At 36.2% G+C, this 27489-nt stretch overlaps 2 protein-coding genes across 3 annotated transcripts; both read right to left on the bottom strand.

Moving 5' to 3' along the window:
- Positions 1-3274: 3274 nt before the first annotated feature.
- Positions 3275-14878, bottom strand: LOC106101355 (DAZ-associated protein 2-like). 2 transcript variants are annotated; one of them, XM_013280537.1, is made up of 6 exons: positions 14710-14878; positions 9001-9093; positions 7097-7227; positions 5390-5530; positions 4873-4991; positions 3275-4386 (listed from the first exon to the last, which is right to left on the bottom strand). In XM_013280537.1, exons 1-6 carry the CDS (start codon positions 14723-14725, stop codon positions 4377-4379), a joined length of 510 nt encoding a protein of 169 aa, XP_013135991.1. In that variant the 5' UTR covers positions 14726-14878; the 3' UTR covers positions 3275-4376. The 2 variants fall into 2 exon arrangements, with proteins under 2 accessions (XP_013135991.1, XP_013135990.1); XM_013280536.1 differs by lacking the exon at positions 14710-14878 and having other exon boundaries at positions 9001-11804.
- A 467-nt stretch (positions 14879-15345) lies between these two features.
- On the bottom strand, positions 15346-26794 carry LOC106101388 (mediator of RNA polymerase II transcription subunit 16). The gene is made up of 20 exons (XM_013280611.1): positions 26637-26794; positions 26395-26572; positions 26164-26296; positions 25578-25707; positions 25105-25256; positions 24697-24855; positions 24106-24222; positions 23740-23807; positions 23337-23477; positions 21922-22002; positions 21008-21134; positions 20148-20268; positions 19884-19970; positions 19194-19368; positions 18350-18549; positions 17802-17953; positions 16958-17058; positions 16678-16778; positions 16094-16246; positions 15346-15928 (listed from the first exon to the last, which is right to left on the bottom strand). The coding sequence occupies exons 1-20, from the start codon at positions 26696-26698 to the stop codon at positions 15892-15894; spliced, it is 2475 nt and encodes an 824-aa protein (XP_013136065.1). The 5' UTR covers positions 26699-26794; the 3' UTR covers positions 15346-15891.
- Positions 26795-27489: the final 695 nt, after the last annotated feature.

The following is a 27489-nucleotide window of genomic DNA, read 5'->3' as shown; positions in this document are numbered from 1 at the left end:
ATTTAGCCAATATAATCCTATAATCGTAATTGTTGCTACATGTAAAAACCTGTATAACCAAATAAATGGTATTGTTGTTAGCTTCGTGTACGTTTTATTAAAAAACCCTAGCGCATAAATCAATAAACAGTGCAAGAATGTTCCTCTTATCAACACATTCAGAAACATTTTGCTTCTGCAATACTTACGGGGATATCAATTCATGTGTATAGAGGGCGCCATAGTCGTCTAAAACTATTTCACTACGTAGATGTCGCCTTATAATTTTACGAAATAACTTATTTCAGACTAGTACAGAGGTACTGGTTTCAAGAATTGTGCGTCGCCCTGAAATGTACGGGGACATATACAAATAGGAGTCGATACGAATACTTTCTCGTAAACGTGTCACTAAATCGAACAGAATGCGGAATTTTTTTGGCAGATCTTGTCTCTTTCAATTATACTTCAAAATATTTAATACTTGATTATTTTTGCCTGAGATCGCACCCAAACACTAATATTCGTGATAATTCTTTTCCTAGACCTACAACTCCATTTTTTTAAATGCCATTAATTGAAACGGGTAGTAAATTGAACATAGCTGTAGTCAAGAGAAAAATGTAAAAAAAGTTATTTTCAAAATAGTATATTGTGTAAGGAAGAAAATACTGATGTATGAATACATTTAAGGGTTTGATCGGACTTTAGACTATTATAAAGTGAAATAAAAAGAAAACAATGGAATTTTATATGATTTTATTGGAAACAAAATAATAATTATGCTATATATTGCACGTGACTCGAAGTCGCCAGATTCACACGCGTTTGAGCAAAACCCACTTACACTTACAATATGCTGTAACTGAAAGCAGCACGCCTGCCCACCTCACTCAGCGCTGCCGTGAAGATACAGCAGAGACAGAGCAGTTGAGAGTACATTACTATTGTCTGAACAGTACTGTTTTGATAGTGATATCAATACTGCAATTTCTGCTGCTCTGCGTCATGCTACCCTCGTGTGAAACTATCGTACTGCTATACGCCTCTTGTGCATCGAAATGTCACAACATCCGAGTGATAAATTGATTGGATATAAAAACAAGAAATGTATACTGTTGACTAAGAAATCTTGCACAATTATACAAACTAGATCTCGGACTCAAATAAACAATCTCATTATACTTGAGTTATTTTTACATCGTAGTAGAGTCAAAACAGAAGTTTGCTGCTTTAAAGATGAGATTCTATAAATTTCCAAATGTCAAACTTCTGTCAAAACACTTCTACAGATAAAAAATGTTATTTATTTTGATTTTAAATAAATAAGGCGACATTGTAGCGGCTGGGGTTTTGAACACAACGGAAATTCACTTACACTACAGTCCCTAAACTCGTGTGTGGGTAAACTGACACATAACATTAAATATGGCAACACCGGCCTTTGTTAGTTGAACAATAAAATGCAACTTGCAACTTCCTGGAACATTCATTAGTTCATTATTGTGCGTATTTCTCCTTAAAAGTTGCTTTTTACTATACAAAAAAATCTAAATTGGTTATCGAGCTTTTTTTTCAATTTTTCGTCAACAATGTCAGCTTACCGCAACACCAGAGTGTTACAAAGAATAATCCACAGAACTCTCATTTCCAGTCTTAACATGATTGAATTGAACAAACAAAAATGCGATAAATTAAAAAAAAATCGTATATATAATCTAGTATCGTGTACATGGCAACTCAGACCGTACGTCACAGGCGGCAACAACGCGTTTTACCTAATCTACTGTGACTAGGTTCGCACCAGTTAGAAAAAACATGCCAGTTCATTCTAATACAAAGAACTAAGATTCGAAAATGCAATTATCTGTCAGTAAAATGGCGGGATTTTTGACACAACGTAACCTCAAATTGTTTACGATCATAAATGCAAACCAGCTGCCATATTAAAGAAATGAATATTATAATTTGTGAAATTATTTGAAATTGAACGGTAAATGGTTATTTTGACTATTGTATTAAGTTAGAACAATCATGTACATAGATCAGTCATACACACACATATGTCCGGCCTAACTACATGTCATATATTCTGACACACATCACAAACAAATGTATATATAACAATACAAACAAACAATAACCATTAAAATGTCTACCAAAGTATCTTTAGAGAAAACTACTAAAAACTACCAGATTCCTGATTTGACTAATTTTTTTTTTTGGAAAATAATTTTAGATTTTTCTAATTTTTCTTCCGTTGCTTATATTTTTTTACGACACATTTTTTTTAATAAAAAAAATAGCTTTTATAAATATGTATATTAAATCAGTCCATTAAGTTGATTATGCTTTTATTCCTCTTTAAAAATATATCACAAAATGCTACGAGTTTTGTTTTTAATTACACATTGACATAAAGTGATTGTCTACAGAGTATATAACATGATATTAGGCAATTAACTAAATATATAAAGCACATTTGAGATTCTTTGATACCCATCTGTCTAGATTATCAGATCTAATATACAACCAACCTCCCAAACAAAATATATCTTTGTTCGAAAACACGAAAAAAATTACGTCTCATTTTAATAATATATGATAAAAAAACATATATCGTAATTTCACTATTCCCTTTATGATTTCAACATTTTAAAATAAAGACGTAATCTATTTTCGTGTCTAATCATTGGAAAAAAATCTAATACCAACATTCCCTCTCACTCGCACGGACATTCTCACTCGCACGTCACGCACAACCTCATTGTTTAAATTTTCAATTACATAACTAAATTTGTTATTCTGTACTGACCTGACTAACTATGCTTTTTATTAAAAAGATTTGTAAAAATAATTCAGATTTAAAACTTTGAATTGCAAGATTTTTATTATAGACAATATCATAGCTAAATATTAAAAAACTACTCTGAAATGTTTAAACGAAAATAAACTACTAAAATTGTAATATAAAGATATATGGACCTCGTTCTATGGACCAGAGATTATATTTCAGACAGTCCGGACAGCACAGAGTAACGTAGTCTAAACGTAGAGCGGACACGCCGCATAATACTATAGTTATCGACCATTCTGACGATATACATTTAAAGTTTTCATGTTTGCCACATTTTTGTAACCTCTGCCCACCTATTAATATAATTTGCTACATTTAAATAACAGAAAAGGCAATACTTATATGATTGAATGTATTATAGCTTAGTTAAAAAAATTACTTTTAATTAATGACAAAATTATAAATAAATTTAAATTGAAACTTGAAAAAAATTCTATAAAAATGTTCAATACGTAACTTAGTACAAAACAGTAAAAAATCTAAATAGAACAGTTAATATGACAAATGTAAAAATGCCTATTTTTCGGGAATTCGTATTGTGATCGTATTTACCAGGTTATTTTACTATGAGTTATTTTATTAATAAAAAATGTGGAATCTACTAATATTTAGTTTCTTTTAAAGATGAATTTTACATTGATATGCAAATTATTTATATAAGTATCAAAAATACCATTTGACTAATAACCAGGTATTGGATTTCCATCAACATGCATGTACTGCTAGTCCTTAGTGCTGATTGGGTTTTAATCTACACTAAGCGACTGCTTAAGTGTGGTAGTTATAATTACTGCGGTTTATTATTTTAAATTCACACTACAACTAACAATAATGAAAAAAATTCAGCTAACAAAATGCTAAATTTCAAATTAGACATATAATTATTTTGAGAAATCTAAAATAGAGAGCGATAGATTAAATATTAAACAGTCAAAGTGGCAAACACAAAAACCAGTAAGAGTCACTTCTCACAGACTAAGTGCAGTTTTCACAAAATTAACTCTATTCCATTGATATGAGGTTTATTTTTACTTTGCACAATAAAGCAATATAATTGTGTAGTAAAATTAAACCTTCCAATATAAGGTCATTTAATTAGCTAATAAACTGCTCTCAAATCTGCGAAAACGGACCCTAACAAGACATCACAGTTAAATTTATCAGGCTAACGCCGACGAACAAACAGACATTTAAAATAACTACGAAAACAGTTACATCTGTGACATCTACGATGTAACCGTTTTCATTATAAAATTCTTTACAATACTTTAAAGGTTTTATCCAAAACAAATCGCTTTTCTATTAAAGAGAAGCATTGGAAAACTTATTCACTAAGAAATACATTTAATTTGTGACGTTAATACTTATTTTGTGACTAAATTCGTCAAAATATCGAAAAGTTTTTTTTTAGATCATTAAATACAATTTTAAAGCATACCGTAAACATTTTGATATAATAAATAACTTTAGAGCCAAGTTGTCTGGCTGTTTGCTTGTTCGCTTGTCTGCTGCCGTCGGCGCTGCTCGTTGAGGGACTACTTTAACGCCACCTATAAAAAAAACATGACAAATTAATAGAATAGCAAACACAGCTTATTTACAAGTGACATGTTTAACTAGCGTATTTTAAGGGGGCGTGGCTTCAATTCCCACCATTTTTTAAAAAACAAGATGGGGAAAAAGAAGTATTTTCCCTATTATGTATTCCTTAATTCTGTAGACCTTCCCTGTCAATTAAAGGTAGGCAACGCATCTACAACTTTTAAATCTATGCTACGGGATGTGGTGACTTGGACCTGGTTTTACAAAAGAGGCGGAGCCGATGTTAAGGGGCGGGGCTTTATAAGCGGGACGGGTGGGGGCGTGTGCAACAGCACTTCGTGGGGTTACAGGTACTAAAACCACTTAGTAATGATGTAAGGGGTATGTATGGGTAAGAGTTTGGGGCTTTGGGCGGAGCCTATTTAAGTGATTGGAGTCTGTATGCTAGGTGTATGTAAGTGTGGGGGGGGGGGGCTATAAAGGCGTGTACTGACAGCACTTGGTGCGGCTGCAGGGCGGCGAGGTGCGCGGGCGAGGGCGGCACGCCGGGCGGCGCGGGCGGCAGCAGCGTCTGCGCCAGACCCTCGAACCTGCCGCTCGCCTCGAACCCATTCTGCGGACCACAACTCACATATAACTTTTAAACTACACACTATTTTGTAAAAGAAGCCTATGTGTTCTTCCAGACTATGTTCCACCTTTCATCAAATTTAAGAACAATCCTTGAGATACCTAGAAAACCAAAATTCGCATTTATAATGTTAACAAGATTTCCTCCTAGATGGGTGCTCAAATATTGCAAACCTAAAGTAATTTATAGTTGGTGGCCATTTTTGTCTTCAAAAATAATCCTAACCTACAATATTGTTACAAAAGACTCTAGAAGCAGAAATAAACAATAACTTTCGTGTTACAACGTTCGATGCCTAATATCTCTATTGTTATTAACGTTTATAAATTATAGATTGTTTCTATATATTTTTTTTTACTATTAAAGATATATTGACTAACCGGTATCATGATGGTGGGCCTGAGGGGTTGTATGGAGGGCTGCATGGCGGCGGGGTAGTAGGGGTAGTACTGCACGGGGTAGCCGATGTACCCGGGGTAGCCGGCCGCCGCCGCGTACATCGCCGCCGCTGGACTGTACATCTGAGAGAAACATTAAAGCTATTTTACAATACTAAAACAATTTGAATGAATGACTAAAAATATCATCATCATCACCAGCTCACTATGTCCCCACCGAGGGGCTCGGAGCCTACCCTAAGTTAGGGGTGACTAGACCATAGTCAACCACGCTGGCCCACTGCGGGTTGACTTCACACATATCTTTGAATTTCTTCGCTGATATGTGCAGGTTGCATCACGATGTTTTCCTTCACCGTAAGAACGTCGGGTAAATTATGTACATATGAAAAATCTAAAATCACATTGGTACAACGGGATTCGAACCCAAGACCATTGGATTGCAAGTCAAGTGCTTAAACCACTGAGCCACCGACGCTTAAAAATATCAGAAAAACCTAAATTCTAAAGGTTCATGATGCATTTACCGATTTTTAAGAGATTATTTCTTACTTCTTTATAGAAGATACACATTACAATGTGCATTTGTCAAACAAATTAAACCTAAATTTTTATTCGAGTCATTTTGTATTTATTAAATTGCAAATTTAATCTTAACCTTCAACGGTTTTGATCTTTGGCCTTTATGCTTTGACTTTATTCAGAAACGATATTTCAAATAAAATCGTAAATTTATCAGACAATAATGTTGCTTTAAGAACTGCATACTATTTAACACTCGGCATGCTGGCAACGAATTTTTACGTTTTTTGCAATCTGCCACTGGAGTCACGTAAAGTACGTATTTAGTAGATTTGTGGTGGAACAGTAGTTTTCTGTTTACTGCGATTTTTCTATAAAAACAAAACTTTCGAGAGATTCAAAAGTACACCGCTACACGCGTAATTCGGTGGCAAAAAAATCCCGATTCGATTGATGGAAATAATTGCATCTTACATTATTGTCGTGTTAATTATTGGAACACGCGGTTTAATTTACTTATACAAGATTGGAGGTTATACAGTCAGTTGACGTCACGTAAAAAAACTTACAATTAGCATAACAAAGCAAGTATAAATTATATTGTTTTGCAAATAATGTTATAACATGGAATACAGTGCATTTGTAACGCATCTCATTGTTTCAGTTGATGTTAGTTATACTGATATTATAAAGAGGAAAAATTTGTATTTTTGTATGTATTGAAATAACTCAAAAACTACTGGACCGATTTCCTTCACTATTAAAACGCTACATTATCAGTTAATAACATAGGCTGTTTTTTTATTTATTTCACGGAGATAAAATATCCAGAAACAGCTAGTAGAGTATTACTCGCAACTACGCCAACGTGAAATTAAAAAAAATTATAGTCTATGTTGCTCAGTACATAGCTTTATAATGGTGAGTTTTTTTTAATTGGCCCAGTAGTTTTTGAGTTATTTCGATACAAAAATACACTTTCCCCTTTATAATATAGATAACCCTAACGCCAGGGAAGATACAAAACTAATAGTTAAGTTAATAATAAAATTTAAACAATCTAAATACCATGTATTTAAGGGACAGCGATCCTCAGATCGATTGAGTTCGGTGTAAGACTGAGGAGACGGAAGAAGTGACACATCTGTCATTTGATTCAATACTCACGGGTAACTGCTGGCTGAGGGCAGGTATCGCCTGATGATGCTGGAGCTGGTCATATGGGGGCGGCGCGTACACTCCCCCTGCGCCTGCGCCCGCGCCACCGAACGCTACGCTGTACGGAGCACCGCCTGCCACTGGAATAAAATAATAAACATGTTACCCCGTATGCTGGCATTAGGCAACCAAGAGCGCTAGACAGAAAGATCACTAGTCCCAGATAAGCGTGCTAGGCCTCCACTAAAAAGCTGGTAAAAAGGGGACGTAGAAATCTCAAGGCGGTTCTACAACCGGTGCTGTTTTAAGTTGGCACGTTGGAGAGAAGAGTATTCTTATTCTTATTCCACACATGTCAAATACAATGCAGAGAGAATCTCTGAGCCCAATAATTAAATCAATAAGACCGCAAAAATATGCCGTAATTATTAAAAACTAGCCTTCGCCCGCGACTCCGTTCGCGTGGAATTAAAAAAAAAGCCGAGTAGCCTATGAGTTCGTCCAAACTATCATCTACATCTATCCAAAATTTCATTAAAATCCGATCATCCGTTTAGGCTACAAACTCTAACAAACATCCATCCATCTAAACTTTCGCATTTATAATATTAGCATGAAATATAAGATTACTTTCAAACAGTAGAATAAACGCCCTGTTGAATTAAACAAAAGACGAATATCAGAGAAGGACAACTGAATGAAAAGAGATGCAATTATTAAGTGTTCACGGCTTAGATAAGGATAAAAATTAAAGACGGGGAAACCTAGACAAACTGCTTCCAGGAAACAATATACGCAAACCGGTACGAGACTGGATGTCAAATAGAGGTCAAAGTTGCTCGCGTACCTACATGGTAGTAATGTAGGTCAAACGGAACAGGTCGCAGCAATCGATTACTGTAAACCAGGTTAGTCTACAAACGTCCTTTGACGTAAATTTCGAAATTAGTACTAAATGAAAATATAACTATGAGGATTGCCTTTTGTATTTTTCTGAACTTTTCTAATATCTATATCCCATTTTAGCAATAATTTACCTATGATTGCCTTATGAGAGTAAAACATTATCAATCGCTTATCTTTTGTTCGGGATGAATGTAAGAAAAGATTTTTTCTTATATACTAGCTTTCGCCCGCGACTCCGTCCGCGTGGTATTAAAAAAAAAAAAAGTGAGTAGCCTATGTGTTCTTCCATACTCTGCACTACATCTATGCCAAATTTCATCCAGATCCGTTCAGCCGATAAGGCTACAAACTCTAACAAACATTCATCCATCCATCCATCCATCTAAACTTTCGCATGTATAATATATTTGTCAACTAACTGGATTTCCTAGGCAACGTTGGCAAACATTTTTAAATTACATAATAGTCTTAAACTATTGGGTTTATAAGAACAAAGGTAAGGTTATCACAATTGAGAGCGGCTTGAAACTCCGTGACACAGCATAATGTGATTTATGCTTCAAGAATAGCCAGTCTTAAGGTTTTCTTACAAATGAGATTATAAAAAACTTACATCGGGTTTCTATGCCAGTAAGTGCATTTATATTACAGTCGAACCTCGATAAGTTAAAGTCTAAGGGAAACACGAAAAATTTTAAGTTATCAAGGGTCTATGTTGTAGAGGTTTTGAGCTCTGATGGGAAGGGAACATATTACTTTTTGAAGTTATAGAGGTTTTTAAGTTACTGAGGTTTGAGTTATCGAGGTTCTACTGTATAACTAGTAGATATTCAAAGCTAATCTAGTTTAGAGTGGACAGAATTTATAATTTTTTCCTACTTCCTGATTGAGACAATAGTTTCGTAATGATTACGTAATTTTACAGGCTATAGTTACACGATAAAAATTACATCACAGAAATCGCAGTCTGCAGTGATCTTAAATGGGGTATTAAAATGTTATCTTACCACCGTACTGCGGTGCGGCCTGATGCGGGGGCGCCGGCAGGAACGGTCCCTGCGGTGGCTGAGGCTGCGGGTAGGCTCCCAGAGGCGGGGTCACTGCAACAATTTGCCGAGTCACGCCGGAACAACCCCCAACCCCGCCTGACACGCCCCGCAACCACATCTCACTCTTACGAGGGCAACATTTATCACCATGAAACATGTGCAAGTTTAATTCTTAAATGCTTGCACCGGCTTCGTAGCAATAAGTCACAGCAAACACTACACGACAATTACGCCATTGTACAGTTTAGTGAATAGAATCTAAGTGGCAGTTTGTAAAATGGGGCCGCTGTGTTTTCCTAACAGTGCTAGATATGATCTAAGTAATAATTATCAATATTATCATTACATCCAAATGTTTATATGCTTATTTTACACATTTATTTAACGATTTTGATATTTAAACGTAATATTTATTACTTAGTAATTTAGTTGCCCTCGTAAAAGACATATATCAAATATTAGACAGTACTGATTATTTCTTTATTTATGAAATAACGAGATATGGTTGCGCTGGACTGTCTGACGATGCGAGCGCCGCGGCGCGCCTCAACCCAAGCCCGTTCATTCACGCTAGACGTAGCGGTGTGGCAGAGAACAAAAATGGCGGAACCATAGACTACACATTGACAGCTGTAAACAATTTTAAAATACCCGCCATTTTTAAATCGCTACCACAGTGTAGGCGTTTGATGTTAAATATCATAGACAGTTCGCGTCCTACACATTTCGCCAACGCCGGTGTTAACGACAAGCGATGCCCATACAACGCGTTACAGAACCGCTCGAGTTTTTCCAAAAAAAAAAAATCTTTAAATATACCAAAAACATTGAAAAAACCCTCTGCAGTGACCACTACCATCGGCACAGATTTAAAAAGTGCTAAACTGGTCCGACAGCTTGCAACGTTAATTTGGTAGGTTAGGTTCGAAGTCAACACGGTGTGCGAGTGCTGATCGCCTACCAAATGTTATTTACAATGCATTCCTTACACTAATGACCACACAGCCCGGCCGCGCCTCTCTAACAGAGAAAACAAGACGGGATTAGTGAAGCGATGTGCGGTGCGGGTCGTGTGTGATCATTTCTCATTGAACATCATAGGTAACAAAACAATCATCACACGAAAAGGAACCTTAAAAAAAGACATTAGTTATATCTAGACTATTATAGTCAGCGATCGTGTTCCAGTCGTAGTTAGGGCGTGTCACGTCAGGAGAGGAACGGATTAATTAAACGACAGGCCCCTCACTATAAATGGAACTCGAGCTCATTCTCACAAGCAGGTTCACTGTAACATTTAAATAAATTATAATCTACTGATTTGGCATGAAAACCATAAGCGGAACGTCATGCAATAATATACAAAAATCTCACATAGAACCTGCATATGAGTCACTAGACGGGCGCAACAATTTTTTTCAAATAAAGTTTTACAAATTTTTTTTTTTTTGTTATTTTGATGTTGCCCCGGCTAGTTTCAAAAGACCCGTCACAAAAATGGTCGCTTATCGTGTCTTACACGTTGATAACATCGATCGAAAAATAAAATAAACATTATTTGTATCTATATTAAAATAGCTAGCAAGAATAACTTCGTACCAAGATTTTATGGTTTTTATTTTTCGTAAAATCAATATTCACATATGCCTGATGTATCCACATTTTGCGGTAAAAGTGAAAAGCGTTTATGCAAAAAGCGAGTCAAAGAAAAATATCTATGATGGGTGCGTGAAGGACGCAGAAACGTGCAAACAAACAAAACAAAACATATACTACAGCAGTTCGCATACCTTAGTCATAAACAAATATTACTCTAAAAACAAGTATGAGAGACAAAGACAAAACAAAACACTAACAGCAAAATTAAAATAGCTTACAATGGATTACAGCATTTCAGAAGTTGCAAACAGAACACAAAAATCCTGGTAGCTTCCGTCACCATTAAACATTAAGAACTAAACTTTAAAAAAAGTATCCCATTTAAATATGGAATCCTTTTCTATTCAAACACATAGAAAAAAAACTATCATATTGCAACCGGCCAGTTTGTTGTCATATTTCCTTTAATTTAATACAACATCAAACTTTCATATTAACTAAACAAAGTTAGAATTAATCAGGATCCCTGTAAAAGAAATCTTTTGATCGAGCATTATTAAAAAAAACATTTTTTTCGAACTCAGTGATCCTAAAACTAAGTGTTTGATGGAATTATTTGTGTTGATGTCACTCATAAACTTGCATACTTCCCTGTCCTTGAAATAAGCTTATGCATGCAATTATCTCTTGCCTCTGTTTAGCAATAGATAATAACAGTGGAGATTACTTGTATATGCAAGTAATAACCATTGCTTCCTTATGCTATCACACTAACAAATATGACATTCCCGCAACACTCAGTAATGACCAATGGACCCTTTATGTTGTAAAGATATAGGATTTATTTCTATTGAATATTCCATAAAACTACTGAAATCATTTGAAAAACCCAATATTGTGAAGCTACACTATCCTTGATGTAATTAAAGATAGGATTAAAATATTTTTGTAGTTAATTCCGCACGAAAGTCGGGAGTAAAAGCTAGTAAATGATCCAATAATGAAGAGAAAGGGTAAAATGGTCAGCATCAGACCACAAAACATTCATGTTGTGTAATCTGTTATGTTAATTGTAACTTACTTGTGTTAAAAATACAACTAAACGGTAAAGTTTTCATTTGCAATGTTTTTGAAAATAAAAACTATACCTGTTTGACCATCACCTCAAATTAAATTACACAAAATGCACCACAAAAATCTACTTGTGAAACAAAAACAATTTGTAAAAAAAAAAATTGGAACAAGTTTTTTTTTTTTTTAATTAAAGATTGTTGTGGTTTTCCAGAACAAACCAGGTGTAGTATTTATCTACATTTGCTTTATTCTCTTAGTTAGTAGAACACTCGATCTTAATATTAATATTGTAAATTCTGATTGATTCCATAGTAAAAAATAGATAAATAATGATTATAACAGCATATATTTATTTATTTTGTGCTAATTTATGGAACCAAAAACGTGATTGTTAGATTTTTTAGTAAAAGTTGTGGACAACTCAACTTCTATACCTATGGTAAAAAATGTAACTCTATCTTTTTTTTAAAACTACTAAATTAAGTTTGTCCACATATTTTTACTTATCACTTAATTATATCTTAAATAACTGGAACAAAACAAAAACAAAGATCCTATTACAACAAAAAAAAAAAAGAAATAGGTATCCTTGAAAACATAGCAGTAACTTTATTATAATTAAAAAAATATTTACTGCAATGTTGGTGCACAAAAAAGCTTAAATATAATATTGACCGACCATAATTTAAAAAAAACTGTCTTTGAAGGTCAATATTACTAATAAAAATTAGTGTAAAAGAAATTGTAAAAAAATAAGCTGTGAACTAAATATTTATAGAAAATAATGAACATAAAGAGCAAAACACATAAAAACAATTAAAAAAATTATTTAAACATGTGACTTGTAGCTTTTTCTCTAAATTTAAATTTGCTATAACTTTGCTACACAAAAGTCTGAACTATTATGCTCTAAAAAATATTTTTTTTACAATACCAAAACTACAATTCACATTATAACTTACACAACTTATTCCTTTACGGTTAGTTTTAACTAATAAAACAGACAAAAGCACATGTTTGATAAATCTTGTTCACTTATCCGAAAGGACTTTCATACTATACAAAAAATTCCAAGCCAAAAACATCTACTATACAGCCAACCATTTAGCTTCAAGTCAAATACACCAAGTCCTACCAGAAAAGTTACATACAATATTACTTAAAAAACAAAAAACTAATATTTTTTTTGGTTTCAAACATGTTCAATTGCCAATTTTTCAATAACAACTTGATTGTTACTTTATACTTTATCTTTTATACTTTAAAAAGATATACAAAACTTGTAATTTAATATTTCATATTATTTTTTTTTAATTAAATGTAAGGAATTAAACAATCAAGCTATCATTAGGGTTACATTAAATTTAAACATACGATCGTCCACACGCCGATACGCACATATCATATATTGGTCTCTCTTTAACTATTTCCAAAAAAAAAGAAAAAAGAAAGAAAAAGTCTATATGGTGTCATTACATGGTAGCGATTAGTCGACGGCCGCGCGTCGTTGCCGGCGCACCTCTAGCGCCTCCTGTTGAAGGGGCTCTGGTGGGGAAGGGTAGGGGCCAAGGGTGGAGGGGAGCAGGAATCATATTATCATTAAGTCTAAATAATATTCCTGGACAGCATGTCCTTAGTATCCCTTGTAAAAAAATATACTGTCCTCTAGTACCATTTTGACCGATGTCTATGGTTGGATTTTTCCAAGCAAGACAAGGCTGTTTCTCATTAACTAACAAGCTTATGATAAATTTAAAAGAATTTGACACATGTAACATTATAAAGGCCACATTGTTATATTTAATATAAATCTAGAAGAGTTTGTTTTAAGAGGATATAATTAAGGTAGTGAATATTGAGCTGCTGGCGTCAGTGTTTTCATCCAATTATAATGTGGGTGCCGTCAAGAGAAGGGTGAATGGTTGGTATTTAATTTGCACTTATCACCCTTTGACCTTATCAACACTTTACAGGTGGGATCATGGTCCAGCGCTGATTTAAACATCATAAAAAAATCAGATATGTATAGAAAATCATTTAATACTTGATGACTCTGTAGGGACAACAGATTCATAAAAAAAGTCCAATTTTTTCTGTCTATTAATGTGGAATACAGAAAATGTACAGCAAATTCTAATCAAACTGTTGTCTTTTTGAAAATGTTGACTGCCACAAGCACAAATTGCTTTAACATCTTAAAGTGATACAATGAAAAAGGCCTAGATTTTTTAAATACAATTATGATTAGCAGTTCCTGGATTTCAGTTTAAATACTTAGAAATTGTTGAAATACCTTCATTTAACAACAATATAATTCTTTTTTGATACTTATTGATTGCATATTAAAGCTTTTACGATAAAAATATCGAATTTTAACACATTACTAAGACAATTAATGATTATGAATGTACTTTCTAGTTTTTGTTACTTAGTACTACTTACTTTATTAGTTAAAAATATATAATACTTTTGCAAACTAGTGTACTGCATATAAAATCAAATATGCAGAATAGTTATTAGTTATTTTACTCGAGATACTTTGTGAATATTTTCAAAGATGACCATCTGTGATCAAAAATTACAATTTTAAGATAAATTGTATCATAGGAGGTTAACTGAGTTTTAAGAACTTTCAATTGATTATTAATATTGTTAAAGTATTAAATATAACGTCTTAAGCATCTTTAAGATGAAGAAAGACCCTAAATATAGAACATTCCTCTAAACCCCCCTTGTAAGACCAAAAGAATGTCATCCATCTTGGATTTACAACTATTGATCTCATCACTGAAGTAAAATGAACTTGAAATAAAATGTGCAACAATCCTACAATCAATTCCCCGGTTTTATACATAATGTTGATATTTTACGGGCAACAAAACAACTTATTGTTGTAAAAAAAACTTGCATTTCAAGGCCCCATGACGTTACATATGTCAACCTTCGAAGTAATAGCAAGAACAAAGAGAAAATGTAATCAAAATTCATAAATACCTTTCTTGTCTGCCATTTTAATAACAATAAAGTATTTATTAAATTGTATAACACAACTAAAGGATCGTTGCGAGATGATATTTAAAAATTCAATAAAATATAACAACGCAGTCGCAACCAAACGCTTCTTCGATGTTCTCGCAACGACACTAGTGATGCAACGTCGAGTTGAGAAAACGGTTGTGCTGCGCAGGGCAAAAGTTGATTTAATCGATACCTGTGGAACCGATGCACAGATATTAAAAAATGTAAATGCATTTTTGGAATGTCGAAAAATGAAACGACAAAACATTATAAAATGTTTTTTATATAAAACATTATAAAAGTGAGAAATTAAATAAGATTGAATAATTCAAGTTGATTAAATCGTACAGCTGTAACAACTCATATATCAGAAATAGGTCAAAGTAAAAACCGCTTTTACAGAATTTACATTCTTAAATGCAAATTTTATTCTAGTAGTTTTCTTATTTCTATCACTTATTTAGTTGTATGTATAGTGGCTGTAACTGATGGTTTCATGGTCTTGTGTTGTTTCCTATTATTGATAGCATTTTTAAAATTAGTATTGTTAACATTTAGATTTCAGACCTCTGCTACGGCTGTTACGGGTTATTTTAAATAAAAACACAAAACTGAATTCAAAACATTTAATAACAAGACTCCACATTCATTTTCTTAGCAAACATATTCACTGAATCGATTTATTTGGCAACACTGAATAAAGGCTAAGTACTTATGACTAACATATTTAAATATATATACAACTAACTGTGTTCTTGCGGCTTCATCCGCATTACATTTTAAAAACTGTATTTTATTGTTTACATTTCGTAAAAATTTCACTTGCAAATGTATAAATTCAAATGCGTGAATGACAGCGAAGGTCCTTGACATTGACTACAATTTTGTCCTGAGTAACCATGGCTGCCTTGCTTCTCTGCTGCTATTGGCGTTTTTCTGTCCCTTTCCAGCATGATCGTTTTTCCAATTTTAGAAAATCCTAAGTTTGATAGCGTGAAAAGATATAGCGTAAAGCGAGTCATAAGTTTAGGGCTTTTTATTAAAAAGGGAATTATTCAAAAACATGTGATTGTTGACATCCTATACAACTAAGTATGGTGCATTTCCGCAACATTATGGTAGAGAAGATATAGATGTATTAACGAAAAAAAAGAAACGTCAAGTATTCGAGTACAGCGTCCACTTCCCACCACATCTGAAAAAAAAAAAAATTTATTTCAGGAACATTTTCACACAACGAAAATTCAAAATATTTAAACGATTTCGAATTCTGGGATATTAGCGAAGTCTAGAGGAAACTGTTTTGGAGTTTAATTTTCTGAAGTTTTACAATTTCAAATATTGTTTTTATTTTTCTGACCGGCAAGCGGCAAGATATCGTCCGTCGTAGGCACGTTGCTGGGAATTCCTTGCGGGCAGCGGCGCGGGCAGCATAGCGGGCAAAGATCGCGCGCCGCAGCGCCCGCAGTGCCGCCAGCGCGCCGCGTGCCGTCCCCCGCCCAGGTACATATACCTTCCAAACATCACACGTTCAAATACCACATTACTGTCCTAAATTTACATCTTATCACTAGCAAAAAAAGAAGCTTTATTTTAAAATATCACGTATTATATTTATTACATTAAATCGCTAACATCGTTGCAAAATATTTAAATCGATTTTTTTAATCGGATAATTTACTCCGATTCAATTACTCGCATCCCTAATTAATTCAGTTTGACATTTAACAATTGTCAAATATCAAAATGAGTAATTTTTAACGGAAAAACGATTTATTTATAAGAGAATGGAGATTAAATACAATTATTCAAAAATCGCAGAATTCAATTTAAGTGTGACTGTGTAAATGGATTGAGATGCATGCAGTGTAACCATAATGAAAGGAACCTTAAAGGAAGATGGGAGTTATTTTAGATAAATAGATAACTGGTAAGTGTTTTCACCTTATAGAGTCCATAGCGAGCGAAGGCGTGCCGTCGCACTGCGCATACGCCGGCGGCTCCGGAACGTAGCGCAGCGTCTCCGGCACTGTGCTGTACTCCAACTGCACAAACATTATCTGGATACTGTACATATATTGTAGGGATTTTTGTTGAAAAAGTGTAATTCAGTAATATACTGTGATTGCTGATATATTACATAACAAAGAACTGTTTGTTTACGCTTTATTATATTAGAATAAGTCACGAGCTGTTGATAGTTTTGATATGGAGTTATACTGACTAGTAGCGGCCAGGGCTGTCCGTGTGGTGCGCTGACTGCGCAGCGCGGCAGTGAGTCCCACACGCGTGCCGGCTGCAGCGCCGTCAGCGTCGCGCACTCCTCTATACAATGTACACATTCGAACACAATATTCAGCATTTGGTAACCCAAAATATGATGCTATAGTGTCTTTATTTAAGGCACATAGTTTTGACAATATTAACACTTAAATAACTAAAGTTTCAAATTTGATACCAGGGTTTTAAACCGCTTGGGAACCAACTATCGATTTTATTTCAATATGGCTGTTTACATGTTATTCTGGGCTGATTCTAGTCAGAAAACAAAAAGGAGCATATCACAAAAATATAAACATCTTATTGATTTTTTTTTGACGATTTTTCCCTTTAATAAAAAACAGGAAAGGGTGCTCTTACACATTTTGTAATTTTATGGAAAAATCAGTCTTTTAAGGGTCAGAAGTGAGCTTCCATAGTAATTGTTCATCACCAGTTCACTATACATCTCCACTGAACGGAACGATGGTCTACTGCGGGTTGACTTCACACATATTTTTTAATTTTTTCGATATGTGCAGGCATTACGATGTTTCACCGTAAGAAGGTCGAATAAACTATGTACATAAAATCGAAAAATAGAATATTGATATCGCGGGATTCGAACCCACGAACTGTCAGACAAATCAACTGTTTAAACCTGCTTAAACGCTCGAGTAATTGTTACAATCATTAAATTTTAAAAGTAGATTAAATATCAGTGTTGCAATGATTCATTATAGCGATGGGTGCAACTTTATTGACAAGAATAGTGTTTTAAGTCGATGTGAAGTGGAAGTGTCTCTCACCGATGAAGTCGGGCTTGGGGGCCGCTCCCCCGAGCGCGGCGAGGCGCGCCAGCAGGCGGCTGACGGCGTCCCCGCCGCGGCCGCACGCGCGCGATATCACTAGTAACTTGCGCAGCACCGCCACGCCCGCCGCCTCACACCATACATCCGAACTAAATATATTAACATGTCGCATTTTAGTGTGTATGTGTGTGTGTGTGTGGATTTAACGAAAATAAGGGTACATATGGGAAATATTATCTTTTTTGTGTTTCTCATTCCAGTTACAAGTAAACGTACCACGTAACGGTCGCTTAATTCGTATATTATGTATGAAAGTTACTAGAGATCGTCGACCTCGACTATTTCGAATCGTTCTTTTTACATGAAAAACAAATGAAAGGTGAAAAGTTTTTTTTATTCTACAGTTTTTGAAAAAACATGTAGGAAAATGTTGGTGTAAAAATTGTTACAGCTAAAATGTTCCAATTTTTTTTTACTTCTCGTGTGAGTTATAAAAAAGGGATAACGGGTAGTTAAAGCAAAAAAATCGAATATGTATAGTTGACCTGTAGGCGTGGTGCAGGTGGTGCGGCGCGGGCAGCGCGGCGAACGCGGCGAGCGCGGTGAGCCCGGCGTGCTGCGCGCGCAGCATGGGGCGGCCCAGCGGCTGCACGCCGCACAGCATGCTCCACGTGCTGTTGGGCCCCGCCGCGCCCACCACGCCCTCCCACAGCGACTCCGCCTTCGCCTCCAGGGCTACCAGGTTCTGAAATTATCAATAAATCTTAATGTACTTACCTATACTAATGATAAAGCATAAACACACACTTCTTTGTTGCCTAAGATGTCAGCAATTACACCATATTTTTGAATAATTCTTTTTTTTAATAAAAAGCCCTACACTTACGTCATGCTTTAGGCTATATATTTTTACGCCATTAAACTTAGGGGGTAAATATTTTGGATAAAAACCCTAATGTGGGAAAGAGACCATAAGTTGCTGCCAACATCAAGGAAGCAAGATTTCTAAGGTTTGTCATGTCATGTCATTTTGACATTTGCTATTTGGCAAATGTAAACATTAAAATAAAATTTTCACAATTTCATGCGGATGAAGCCGCAAGGGAACAGCTAGTTTTATTATAAGGTGGCAAACGAGCAAGCGGCACCGAAATGGCGAAGCGACCTCTGCCCATAGACATTCGCATTAACGGATACGTGCGGACGGAAAAGGGATTAACGTTGGGCCTCTGGCTTCAAACTCATAGATGAAACGCGGAATTACTTAAAAAAAAATCTTTACTTAAACTTCTTTACTTAAAAAAAATCCAATTTGGCGACATATGCATATTGCCTATTATCCAAACAATCGGTGTATTCATAAAAGTGATCATTTGTATAGATGTGTACCTTTTCGTCATGTTCGTCAGGCATGTAGGCGAGCGCGGTGTGCACGGCGAGCGAGGCGAGCGCGGGCTCCGTCTTGTCGTCGGGGCGCAGCGCCGCGCACACCGCCGCCCAGCCCGCCAGCGCCAGCTGCTGCGAGCACAGCGCCGCGCCGCTGCCGCACAGCCCGCTCACCAGCCTGCACTCACGCACTCACACACACATTATATCACTACTTGAGTAGATAAAAATTGTTCTGATGACTAATTTACAACTGTATTGTGCTTACTACTTTATAAATACTTTATATATCGTGGTGATTACTTTATAATTGCATTGTGGTGAGCACTTTATAACTGTGTTGTGGTGAACACTTTATAATTTTATTGTGGTGACTACTTTGTAAATGTATTGTGGTTATTACTTTATAAATGTCTTGTGGTGATTACTTTTTAAATGTCTTGTGGTTACTACTTTATAATTGTGTTGTGGTGACTACTTTATAACTGTGTTGTGGTTATTACTTTACAACTATGTTGTGGTGATCACTTTATAACTGTATTGTGGTGAACACTTTATAATTCTATTGTGGGAGCACTTTATAACTGTGTTGTGGTGAACATTTATAATGGTTTTATGGTGAACACTTTATAACTGTATTGTGGTGAACACTTTATAATTGTGGCGGTGGCAACATATGATGACGATACCGACCCGCAGAGCGCTATTCTCAGCTTGAGCCAGCTGTGGTAGTAATACTGCTGGAATGTCTGCGGCTGGCGCTGGAAGTTCTCCGTCAGTCTGTAACACAAATATATTTACATTATCTACAAATAACATTATTACTTGTTCTATGTTAATTTAGATTCTTATAGTCCAAGGTTTGTCTTGATTTATATTTGTACATATTTCGTTATTCTCAATATTAGTGTAGCTTAAAATGTAGACATTTTGATATGTAGTAATTTTGTAATTTACCTGTCATATACAGCTTCCACTATGTTGCTTTTCAAAGTCATCAGCACGTCGCTGCAATCGTACCCTGACACCATCGCGTATTCCAGCAGCAGGGTAGTGTGCTGCACCGACAGGGTAGTGGCTGGAGGTGAAATAGCTTTTAGCTACTAATATAATAAAGCGTAAACACACACCTCTTTATAATTCTCTTATTAAACTTAGGGTGTAAATAATTTGGAAAAAACTTCAAGCTAACAGCATTAAAGGATGCCTTTCCTTGCCAATTGTTCATTTGAATTTTGACAGCAATTGGAAATATCACAATTGTAGACGAGAACACATTTTTTATTATACGGATGATGCCGTACGGGAATTACTAGTATAAATATAAGCGTATATATTGACAGTGGTAGAGCCTGCTTTAACATATTCGCACATGGGTCGACTCGCCCCCACCGATACCGCGACCACAGAGAAGACAGGAGTGAAGTGGGAGCAATTCCGCGTACAGTCTGATGAATGTGGTGCCGGAGGCCTAATTTTAGTCCCTTTCTCTATCCACCCTTTTCTTAAGAGAAAAGGATGGGAAGGAAAAGTGGATTTGACGGTAGAGACGCATAGGAAGGGGAAATGTCCTTTTTATGTGCGTATTCCGTCAATGCAGGGTAGGGAACGCATCAGCAATTTCGGATGTTTATGGGCAGTGGTCGCTTTCCATTTCGGTGGATTCAGGCCGCTTGCTCGTTTGCCACTTTATATTATAACAAAAAACCTAACAAAGAAGTTGCAGGTACATTGCAAGTTGAAAGATCAACTAATGCTGTAAATTTGCTGTAAATTAGGCCTTTTGTTCGTTTATAATATAAAAAAATGGTACATACGTATATCAGCGGCGGGCGACAGTTTGAATAGGTAGAGCTGCGAGTGCGTGTCGATTGCGGCGCACACCGCGCCCAGCTGCGACACGTCCACGCACGACAGGCTCGCGCGCACAGAGCCCTCCCACGACTGGACAAAAAAAACACCTCGCATAGAGGAACCCGCACTTCGCCAGCGTGGTTGGAAGGCTTCGAGCCCCTTGCAAGAAGGATGGGGGCCCATTCCCCCCTTAAAGTGGATCCGCTATTGCGGACGGCGCAGGCTGGGTCGTGGAAGAGTGTTACCGTGACCCAGCCATCGGCAGACAGGAGGAACATCGCTGGGTTTTTAGTGGGTATTCCAGCCACGTCTTCTTTCTTGGCCGACGAGTCTAACATACCCCCTGGCAACGGGGGGGGGGGGATGCGTAAAAGCATTTCCTAGTGAGAAAAAAAAAGCTTCGAGCCCCTCTGGGGACATATAGTGAGCTGGTGATGATGATGATGATGTACAGAGGAATAATGACAAAGTAAATGTATGAGAACACTTAAAAAAAGATTCTGAAAAAGTCAATTTAACAATGGTAGAGCCCGCTTTAACATACTCGTACTGTGGGGCTCGCCGTCAATACCAAGACCACATAGAAGACATGCATTAAGCAGTAGTCCTGCTAGCTGGAATCAGATGGCTAACTAATGATATTTGTGTTTTTTTTTATATTTCATCCTAGTTTTAGATCTAGATTAAGTTTTTTAGTTGTGACCGAGTATAATATTAAGTACATGATTTTTTATTTCTCTAGTCTGTAAAACTCCGTGTTCTGTTTCTGGATTCATTGAAAAATGGTGCAAAAAAATCCTAGTACACACAAGCTACGTATTCATATTGATTTTATTATCATGCTTGAAAAGGACCAGAATAGTTGTTTTAAACTTACCACAAATTCTCCGTATTTAGTTTTCTTAGCCGGTGTTGAGCTGTCCGAATCGAGACCGGTGTCGACAACACGAGTACACATCTGAAAAAAAAAAACATTATAATCTACGTAATAGTCGTTTTTTTAATGATTTTTTTTATTTCCCTTATTAAAACCGATTTTAATATTATAAAACGTAAACACAATTCTGTTATGTAGGATGTCAACAATCACAGCATATTTTGAATATTTTTTTTATAAAAAGCCCTACACTTCGGACACGCTTTATAGCCTATATATATTGTGCCGTACAAACGGGTTCGGGTCCCGCGGCACAACCTACCCTTGAACTACGATTGCACCGGAGGGCATAATATTGTAAACGTAATGGGGAAATGGTACTCACCAGCTCGATGAATTTGCGTCACCTCCTGCAGGTGCCTTGTCTCAGTCAATGTCAATCGAGTCAGTCTGGTTCAGTCAAGTCTATAGGCCCAGCGATGCTGCCTGAAGATGTATCAGCAATTTCGAACGCGAAACCGAATTTAGCGACCCCGTTCGCTACCGAAATCGACACACCTGTTGTGTCTCCGCGTTATCAGAAGAGCAACTCTAATCCGCACAAGTGTTCGCGACCGTTCCGCTTGGCTGCTCGATTCCGACCTTTTTCTCGCACCCCTCTCCGCAGGCCCCGCGCCCGTCCGTAGTGGAGAGGGTTTATTCTTCTACCCGCCCGTGCGAGAAAAATAAAATAAGCGCGCTTACCCGCACTAAACCCGGAGCGCGAAATACAAAATTATGTTCGTATGACCGCATACGATCTGTACCGAACATATATTGATGCTATTAAAATTAGGGGGTAAATACATTGCAAAGAAACCTTCAAGTGGGAAAGGGCTGCCAACATTAGAGAGAATTTGGCAAATTTAAATAAATTAAAGTTTTTATGTTTTGCGGATAAAGCCGCATGAGAACAGCTACTTAGTAAAATATAGTTTTTTTAATAATATAAGGTGTTAAATGAACAAGTGGCCTGAATCCACCGAAATGGCAAGCGACCGCTGCCCATAAACATCCGCAATTGCAGCGCTGCCTACCCTTCATTGACGGAGGAGACGCACATAAAGAGGACATTTCCCCTTCATATGCGTCTCCTCCACCGTCAAGTACACTTTTCTTTTACATCCTTTCCTTTTAAGAAAAGAGTGGAAAGGGAAAGGGACTAAAATTAGGCCTATCTATACTAATATTATAAAGAGGAAAGATTTGTATTTTTGCATTTTTGTATGTATTTGATTCACGTAAAAACCACTGGACCGATTTTAAAAATTCTTTCACCATTAGAAAGGTAATATATCTGCAAGTAACATAGGCTATATTTGATTATTTTATGTTTCTTAGGTTACAAACAGGTAGTATATTGTTAGGTGACTGACGTAGTGCTGGTTGTCCCTGTTGAGGAGGTGCAGCGAGGTGGGCGTGGCCAGCAGCACGTGGGGCGTGGCCAGCGGCAGCCGCGCGCTGGCCACGTGCCTCGCCCCGCCCTCCGCCCCCCACACCGCCGTCTGCTGCCACACCTGCCAACAGTTATTATTTTTCATATAAAGTGGCAAAATAATCGCTTGAATACATGAATAGTAAAGCAACAGCTGACAGAAAAGCAGATAATTCTTTTTTAATAGACGGAGGGACGCCCAGACCCAGGTTTTCCCCTTCCCTCAAATTTACTTCTTCCTATCCTTTAGGCTTAGTAGTTTTAGTAGACATTAAAGTAGAAATAACAGACAAATTTCTTAAAAATTGGTCTTTTTTTGTCGAAAAAATAAGAATAATTCTTACCACAGTGTTAAAACAGTCTGTTGGTGCTTTAGGACCTCCGCCGGGTGTAGTGTTACCTTGGACAGGACCTAAAAAGCAATGAAGAAAAAATTTAGCATTTAAAATACAATCTAAAGTCCTAGATTTAGTTTTAATTCACGTATGAAGATGTACACCTGTACAGATTTTCTATATTCCTAGTCAGGGTCTACCTTCTCTTACTAATATTATAAATACGTAAGTTTAGATGGATGTTTGTTTGTAGCCTAAACTGCTGAACGGAAATTTATGAAATTTGGCATACATGTAGAGGACAGTCTGGAAGAACACATGGGCTACTCACTTTTGCTTTCCACGCGGACGGCGTCGCGGATAAAAGCTAGTTACCTTTACAGAGCAATTTATGTACAGGATAGGAGCGCTCTGTCAACTTCCACAAGGTGAGAGTTGAGCCAGCGATCAGTAACGAATCTGTATCCTCCCGGAGACACCATGTTATGGACACTGAAATAATACCAACATTGTAAAAGACTCAAATAAATCAATTTAATAAAATAATTAAACCTTTTTTTTAATTATTAGTAGATTTGTGTTAATTTACTAATATTTCCTTTAACCATTCCAACTAAGCTCTAGGCTTGTGCTAGGATATAGTTTACAACAGTCGAATGGCGGAATTTGAACACTCGACCGCAAGATAGTAGTCCATACCACAAACCATTAGGCTATTGGCGCTCTAACTGAAACCACTTTTCGATTACTCAATTTTTAAATACTTTTGTTAATACATTTTTCATTGCTAGCTTTTTCTGTATTATAGAATGAAGAGGTCATGGCATCGTCAGTCAATGATCTAAGCTAGGGGAGGACAGCTCGTCGTCATTCCCCTTCCCTACCAAACAGACGTAGATAGTACAGTACAAAAAAAAACAATTTACAAGCACATTTAGTTAACACTGTATGAAAATGTATACAAACCAGAATCACTGTCGAGTAGATATACCGTAGGTAGGGGTTGTAAGGTGATTTGTACGGGGACTGCGCGTGCGCCGGGGGGGCGGAATACAGCGCACGCCGCGCACCGCACCCCGCGCTTCCCGTTGCCGCGCCACGCCGCCGCTATCAGGATACTGCCGTCTAACACAAGATCATATACACTCTAAATGCCTGTCCCACCACTGACTGATAGAGGCTCAGATTGCTTAAAAGTGACGTCACTGTCAGAGAGTACCAAAATCCGATATTTTCTACATTGGATTGTTATCTGACAATTTACAAGAATTGTGGCCCTAAATATTATAATTAACTTTTATAAGACTAAGGGTATTTCCTATTTAATTGTTAACATCGCGGACAGTCACCGGCGACAGTTTGAGTAACACTTACTCTTATGTGCAAATGAGGCAGTAGCGATGTGATCCCTGGGTGAGCGGAGGCAGTCTGAAGCGACGAGGGCCATGTTGGAATCCGGGGCGGGGGTCAACGCACCCACTAACCCCGTAGCCGTTATTATACAAGCTCCTTCGCATGCTATACCACTGGTGTAAATAAATTTCTTTATAATAATGTAAGGTTACAAACAAATGGTCATCAGAATAGGCCATGGAAGAGACCACTGCACATATCTATGTGAGATATCTATCTCCACTGAGGGACTCGGAGCCTATCCTTATAAGGGGTGGCTAGGCCATAGACAACCAAACTGGCCAAGTGCTGGTTTGTTGACTTCACACATAGCTTTGAATATCTTTACCAATATGTGAAGGCATCAAGATATTTATATTAAAACAGTGTCATTAACATAGGCCATTGTGTTTCTCCGCATAAATTTCTAGTAATTTCTAGTGATTTTGACTCACCCGAAGCCTTTCAGAGTTGGTACCGATCGTATCATTTGTATTCTATCACTGATTGGTGTATCAGGTTTCTTCTCAAGTGCAATAACTTTTCTACCATTGTGGAAAAATACAGCTTTTATTATGTTTTCACCTGAGAATTCAATAACAGAATGAAAGCCTCTTACTAGGTTTATACACTTGGCCCAGTGGTTAAGCACATTACTTATAAACTGCAGGTTATAGATTCAAATAAAAAAATTAATTTAGTTAGAAATGTATCAAATAGTATAAATTATTCATACTAATATAATAAAGTAGAAATATTTGTTTGTTTGTAATGAAACAACTCAAAAACTGGGCCGTTTTTAACAATTCTTTCTCTATTAAAAAGCTATGTTGTCAGTGAGTAACATAGGCCATGTTTCGTAGTATTTTTTTTAATTCTACACAGATGGAGTCACTTGGGCAAAAGATAGTAATGAATAAACTCAAAAACTATGGGACAGTTACAATTCTTTCAGCATTGAAATGCTACATCAATACAGTAATACAGCCAATAGCTATTTTTTTTAATTTGGACCAACAGAAGTTAGTTAAGAATAAACACCTGGAAAGCTGGCAGAATAGAGAGGAGTCCAATGATTAAGCAAATAATCATACTGAGCAAAAACAGACACATCACCAACTACTGTCCCTACAAGCAACAGCTTCCCTTCTGCGTCCCATTCCAGAGCGGTCACCTGGAAATCCATAATAAAATAATATTCTCACACTCGGGCATTATTTATATATATATCATTTGGATGATCACACACAAGTAACTGTTTGAAATGCTTACAGGATGAGTAGTGTTGGCCACTTTATAACTTTCCCATGGTGTGTCTATGTCACAAACATAGACGTGACCACTCCACGTGCTACCACACACGTCTAGTACCTCTGTTGCTGATGAAAAAGCAATAATATTACACGATGATATCGTGCAAATCGGCTTCACTGTGTCTGGATCTGCATGACTGGAAAATACTACACTTTAATTCACTGCCTACAATATATTACTTGTTTTGTAATCTAACATACTTCTCGTAATGTGGCGGTTCGTATCTTAAAGGCGGCCGACTCATCGAATATATGAGTTCCATTTTAAATAAAAATGAAACTCGAATTTAGTTTAATTCAATATTTAATGATTTTATAAACATTTTAACATTTGCTGTAAAATGTTGCCAATGAATATTTTTTACCCAGCCATGTACATCGTATAAAAAAGTCGCATTTGTACACCAGTAAAAAAGGAAAACTATTCAGCATTAGCTACTTTAAAGTCGTTAATATCAATAAACTGTGTTAAAATGATCCTTTGTTTGTTTTATGGAATCGAAAACAACTTGTTTAAATTTCATTTTCTCTGGTACAAATCATTGTTAATGATCGATACCTTTTTATTTTTAATTTAAAAGCTATTTAAAAATGAGCTAATTAAAGAAAATCAATGAATCATTGTAAATTTTCGAAAAGCCACAGTATCAGCTACGGTGGGCCGTACTCCGTAGATTTGTAATTTGATGGCCGGAAAGCCGAAAAACACGGCAATTCCCATAGCATTGGCAACACTAGTTGTGGTTACGAGCTTTACATCGGTGTCACATAAATGTCAGTGTCATGTCAGGTCACTGTCATTGTCAAGAAAACAAGAATGCATTCTTAATTTCCTTGAGAAAACAAAAACAAGCGAAAATGTTTAATTTGGATTTTAATTATAAAAAAGATTTTTAATTAACAATGAATTTTTTTATTATTCCTATATTGTAGTGATAACAAAACATTTATTAGGGTAAATTTAAATAAAATTCTTAACGGAAGTTCAAAATGTAAGAAAATGATAAAAAAACAACAAAAAACATTCACGATATTTCATTGAAATTGGTGACAC

Source organism: Papilio polytes, unplaced genomic scaffold (assembly GCF_000836215.1).
Source record: "Papilio polytes unplaced genomic scaffold, Ppol_1.0 DF823991.1, whole genome shotgun sequence".
Lineage (NCBI taxonomy): Eukaryota > Metazoa > Arthropoda > Insecta > Lepidoptera > Papilionidae > Papilio > Papilio polytes.
Note: the sequence above shows the minus strand (reverse complement) of the source record. Positions and strands in the feature narration are given on the sequence as shown.